General features: G+C 42.5%; 1 protein-coding gene across 2 annotated transcripts in view; it reads left to right on the top strand.

Annotated features, from left to right (window-relative positions):
* Positions 1–1,867: 1,867 nt before the first annotated feature.
* LOC115007098 (BMP/retinoic acid-inducible neural-specific protein 3-like) overlaps positions 1,868–6,000 on the top strand; it is a 51,198-nt gene continuing 47,065 nt past the window's right edge. Inside the window, exons 1-2 of one of the 2 annotated variants that reach the window (XM_029429795.1) lie at positions 1,868–2,455; positions 2,752–3,059. In XM_029429795.1, coding sequence (XP_029285655.1) covers positions 2,806–3,059 — 254 coding nt within the window. In that variant the 5' untranslated portion in view covers positions 1,868–2,455; positions 2,752–2,805. Of the gene's footprint in view, positions 2,456–2,748; positions 3,060–6,000 lie in introns of both variants that reach the window. The other variant, XM_029429794.1, reaches the window with a different exon arrangement.

The following is a 6,000-nucleotide window of genomic DNA, read 5'->3' as shown; positions in this document are numbered from 1 at the left end:
CATGAGGATGAATCCTTGTTATAGGTCACTGCTCAGCCACTGTGACCTACACATTTCTTACCACTTTCTGGAGCCATAATGAGCACTTTGCTGTGACATTCTCTTTGATTTTTTTCTAATGCTGTGTTGGTTTACATCTGGTCTCTATTGACATCCTTATGTTCCATCAATTGGCCATCAATTTTGTTGCCTTAAATGTCACTACTAAAAAGAAAGAAACAAGCACAGTTGCTTGTGAGCACATCGCAGTACAAACGTAGTGTACACTTATCTCATCGTGCACACTAAAACGCACACGAATTGATGAATGATTCATTTAAACCGGTAAATATGAGCTGCAGGGACTTGTTTCTACTATGCTCATGAGTTTTGGAGCTCTGAAACAGAAAAAACAGCATTCTAAAAATTGCCTAAAATACAACGTGAATCCATGAAAGTAATGAGCCGTGACACTCCCGACCAAGAATCATCTTTTATTCAAAGCTTTCAAACAAAACTAAACTCTAACCTGTGCTTGCAGACAAACTTTAAATGGTCAGTTTCAATGCAACTGAAAAACAAGGCAAGTATTATCACTGCTATGTGCAATAATCACTTTTACAACCTTTATCAACGACTGTGTACTTATACTACTGTTACTGTTATTTTATTCTATTCAATAATTGTGTACTCGCCACTTTACTTTCTTGTTATTTTAATGTAACAAGGTAAATGTCCCCCTTGAGGGACTAATAAAGGATTTCTGATTTGGATTCTGAAGTAGAAAAATTGTCATCCAAAAACAAGCCAATCCACCAAGGAGTGTCTGTTCCTATTAGGTAGTTGTTCTTCACAAGTCATCATGGCTGCAAGGCAGGGTCAGAAGAAAAGCCACCCAATCCCAAGACATGATGATGAAACCGTGACAAATCAACTCATTCTTTCACTCCAGAATGTGCAAGTCCCTATGCCACAGGATTTCAGTTTCTCTTTGAGTTTGGTAGCCAGTGAATCTCACGACTCAATTGTGTTCATTTCTCTAATCCAATCCCTGTATAAAACCCCTCTTTGAACGTCTGCAGGAAAGCTGAAAGGCAGCACATATCCCTCCCTTCGTTCGCCTGCTCTCTGCCTCTCTGATCCACGTTGTGTCCGACGCATAGAGCAGGGATAGAGCAGATCTAATTAAGTTTGCTGATGGTGAAAGTGATGATTAGTCTGCAGGAAGAAAGGAGAAGAAGGAAGAGGGCAAAGAAGATAACGAGAATAACTACAGGGGGTTGAATACACCCTCACCTTCCTCATGATCGTCATCTTCCGTTATCATCATCACCAAACCCATCGTTATTCAGATGGTTCAAACTTTTTATTAAGACTAATTTACAGGAATATCATATCCATTTTAATATTCTACAATTAGTTATTGACTCTACCTCTAGTAGAGTCCTAGAATATAAATGTATTCAATCAAATTACAGTTTCTCTGGTTCTTTGAATTACTCAACTTTTCCAAAACATTTTTTTTTATAATGAGTTTAATTATCCCTTATTTGTTATTAGACAATGGATTGTGCCAATTGCATGCCAATATATTCGCATGAATGAAAGAACAATAAGACCGTTGTGGTTGTGAGAGCAGTCGATTTACAAAACTTCATATGTGCCGCTTTTTATCCTGATCTCTTCTCTTCTCATCCTCATTATTATCTCTGTTAATCTCAACAGCAGGTAATTTCTGACTCAAGCACATCGGCACCCTCTGATGCAACCCCCCCCCCTCTCAACACCTCCTATTCTCACTTCCTCCAGTTACGCCTCAGCCAACCGGGAGTGAGCTCGCTGCTGGAATAAATTAAATTGCGGCGGTACGGTACAGAGGGAGAGAGAGAGCGCAGCGAATGCCATTCACACATTCAGTGCGCTGGGAGTCCAGGCACCGTCAGCAGCATCTGCGGACTTTCCGTGCGCCCTGCATGCGCCCTGAGCGCGTCTCTCCAATAAGGAGTAGAAATGAGTTAGAGGGCAGCTGCCAGCGACGTTACTCAAATGTGGGTGGTCATTTGACCCCTGCACTTTCACCGAATTCCAAAACCTACCACCGTGTTAAAATAATTGGTCCACCTGGAAGGTTTGACCCTGTGCGCTCTGGAAGGATCGTGTTCGCTGCGACTCTTTCCGTTGGATTGGACCTACAGTACCTACCGCGCATCGTCTCTCCGCTGGAAATATGACACTGTGAAAGAGAGGAGAAGAGCGCGCTCTCAGGAGGTTGGATGTCATCTTCTGTTTCGCTCAAGTTGCGCTGCCCCTAAGTGTGCGTCTGTTTGCATTTGTGAAGATAATCCTGCCCGAAAAAAGTCCTTTGCCAATGACGCCGCGTCTATGCGCCGAACCGAACCCAACTTCACGGTCCTATAAGGGGATTTTGAGGACACTAATTCCGACCAGTCACGGACCACAATACTTACAGAAAAAGGTAAAAATCATTATATTAAAATAATAACGGAATTGTACAGTTGAAGCTTCTCTAACATCCAATCTAAATTTAAAGGTAGATTAGTTTAACATGTTATTTGCTTTATTATGTATATTAAACATACTCTAACCTTTGCCATAATTTCTGACCCAGCAATACTGGAGAAATGCAGCTCTCTCAGTTCATCTTTATTCCACTCACGCCCAAACACAAATTACAACCTTATTGTTCTCTCTGTCTGCCCTGCTTCAACTCCTCTCCCTCTCCCTGTTCCTGTCCTTCCTCCTTTCCAGCAGGACTCATCCAGAGTGCAGGGATAATGAGGAGTCACCGGGGCCGGGGGAAGCAGCATGAGTGGCCTGTGCATCTCCATTAGACTGACGGCCCTCATGTTTCTATGGAAGTGGTTAACACTAAGCCTGCTCCAGAGTTGGGTGACACTAGGGGCCGGAGCGGCGGACCCTGTCAGGGCTGGCTTTGGGGGCTCCACCGGGCAACTGGGCTGGCTCCTTTCAGACAAGGGTCCCTTTCACCACTCCCAGGAGTTTGTTGATTTCACAGAGCGCTACCAGCAAGGATTCAACACCAAGTACAAAATATACAGGTGAGAAGCAGTGGTCAGGAATGTCTGCAAAGCTGAGATGCCTACGAGAAATGTTGTTTGTGAAATGGACCAAATACAGAGATGTTGTGTACTTCCTTAAAGCCTTCTTGTGGATTTAGCTTAGAGGGGGAAAAAGGGTATTTAGAAAAGTATAAACAAGAGATCGCATAATTCTTTTCTTTAAAGTATAAAAGATGCAGATTTAGTAGGTGGTTCACAGTGGGATGTAGCGTTGATACGATTACTTAGTGGAGTTTGCATACAAAGCTCTGCATGTGTTCTGCTCAGATGCAAACGTCTTTGGGTGCAACTGACTGCTTCCTCTTTTTGTAGGCAGCAGAGACATATGGTTTGAGTACGATACAAAACCTCAGAATGCTGCATATCAGTGGAAACTCAAACGGCGATACCGCAGGAGGGTTTGGGCAAAGCAGCGGGACGTAACAGATATCTGACTGAGCCAGTTGATGTGTGACAGTGGGAAGACAGGTTGGCTTCAGAAGTGTGTGGTGTGAAATATAGTGGGTGTGTGCATGGAAGCTGCAGAGTATTGTTTGAAAGCTTGATACAAAGACATTTTTCTTCAGTTTTTTATTGAGGCATTGAGATAGAAATGACAGGATTATAGCACAGCATTTTCAAGAGGCAAACTTCCTCATATGAGTTTACAGGATATTAGGTAGTTGGTAATGTTGTTATCATTTAGATATAGGGCTTGAACTTGTATACAACATGTTTTCTATTATCTCCAAAGAAAGGATGATGATTTTCTCGATTCCACCAAAGTTCACAAGCAAACCATAGTGTAACAGCTGTAAACCTCAACTGTACCCAGCAGGCTTTAACATTTGCAAATCGTCTGTGTTTATGCAAGCGTGGGTGTATATTTGTGCTTGTATTTTCCCTTGAGTATATTATCTTTAGGATAGAAACGCCTCTGAAGCATTTAAACTCAACAGCAAAACTCAAACTGATAAAAAATATTGTAGGCGGTGGTTTAGTGTCTGTTTAAGGCAGCATGACCCACACACAGTGTTTAACTGTCGGGGTAACGTGTGTGTGTGTGTGTGTGTGTGTGTGTGTGTGTGTGTGTGTGTGTGTGTGTGTGTGTGTGTGTGTGTGTGTGTGTGTGTAATGGATATATTTTTCAGTTTTGACTCCAGGGTGTCATGATCCTCGAGACATAAAGAAATGTTCTCTCATCTGCTGAAAACTGTGTAGAATAGACAAAAACAATGTTGTTTATCAAATTTTATGACACCAGATTTACTGTTTTCAGCCGTCAGCAACAACAATAAGCTATGCGTGATAGGGCGTGCATAGTATCTGTCTCTGTGGCTGTGTGTTGTGCCAGGTAAGTGTTGTGATACCCGCTGATGAGAGCGATGCTGGCGGAGCGTCCGCAGTCGTGAAGTGGAGGGACCGATGCCAGCTGAACAGAGGTTTGACTGACACTGGCATTTAGCAGCTGACAGGAGTGACAATGCCAGGCAAAGATAGAGAATGTAGCGCTGCTGGCTTCCTCTCATCCATCACTTCCTCCCATACTGCCTCTCTGCTGGCCTCTTCTTTTTTTGTCACTCAGGATGTCTCTGCACCTGTTTTTCTCCCACTTCCAAAACTAAACCTTTTGTATACAGCATTCTGTAACCTGCAGTGTGCCTTCTATTGACCTCTATCAGCAAATATCTAGAAATGCGAACTTGACAAGTCTATAACCCTCCTTACCCCTTGAGCTACTGTAGCCTTTACAGTTTCCTCTAACGAAAAGTAAGCTAACGAATTAGAACAAAAAACAAAAATAGAAACTCAAGTAAATAGGAAGAATATCGCCAAGGTAAAAAAAAGTGGAACAATGATCCTGCGTTGTCATTTTCTTCCCTTGCCTTGAAAAACAAGTCCTTTAAGGCTTTAAATATCTTGCACCCCGAAGCACCGTCATCGAGAAAGTCGAGGATGCCAGTTAGCTGAGAACTGAAGAGATCAAAAGGGGCTTCAGAATGTAACGGGTTGCGTTTTTTTTTTGTTGCTTCAAAACAGACTCGAGAATTTCAAAAGCCAGAAAAACCTAGGCAAAGTAATCTGTGGGTGATTCGTATTGATCAACAACACTGTTCTGCTTCTTGCAGACATATTACGATTCCTATATGGGTCAGTAAAAGTCTTGTTATTGGCTCTTGAATTGTCACCACTTCTTGTTGTTATCTTAAATCTGAGTTTAAAACCCAACCTGGCCTCTTGTAGAACTGAGGAGCAGCCAGTTTGGACAGTTTTTTCCGAAATGATTATGCAGATTTTTGGTCCTTGTATCCGTAGAAAAGACTAACGCTGTAAGTGCATGTGTTCAAGCACATACGCATACTGAGATGAAGACAGAGGAATAGCGATGAGTAATTAATTTTAATTAACCACAAGGTAAAAGAAGTTTAAAAAAAATCATTAAAAATCTAAACCCTGCCTCTGCCTTTATCTCAACGTCTATCTCTATTTTCTCTCTTTTTCTCTCCCTCCCTTTCACAGTCCCCCATCCTCTCCCTCCCTCCCTCCCTCCCTCCCTCCCTCCCTCCCTTGTCGAATGATCTCAAACCAATTGCTCTCCCTCGCTCATAAATATTCTCCAGAGCTCAGTTGGCCTTTCCCGTCAGGGGGCCGGGGAGAGGGAGTTGGGGATAAGAGGGAGGACCGTAGGAGTTTCAGTACAGAGGAGGGGACATGAAAAGAACCAGAGCTTTATCCCCCCCTGCTGGCCAGTTAATGCACCAGAACAGCTTGGAGCCATTTCTAATTATAATTTAAAAGAATGGAAATTTAACCGTAGTATTATTATTCTGTTATAAAGTGCATTTTTTAATCTATCAACCTTTAATATTCTGTCTGGTCTGCATTAAAAGGACAGTTTAAAAGCTTGGAGAATTACAGCTTTCTGTCACAGCGTGTTTTG

The sequence above is a fragment of the Cottoperca gobio genome, chromosome 4, assembly GCF_900634415.1.
Source record: "Cottoperca gobio chromosome 4, fCotGob3.1, whole genome shotgun sequence".
NCBI classification, from domain to species: Eukaryota; Metazoa; Chordata; class Actinopteri; order Perciformes; family Bovichtidae; genus Cottoperca; species Cottoperca gobio.
The sequence above is the reverse complement of the archived record's forward strand: the minus strand, read 5'-3'. Positions and strand labels throughout refer to the sequence as shown.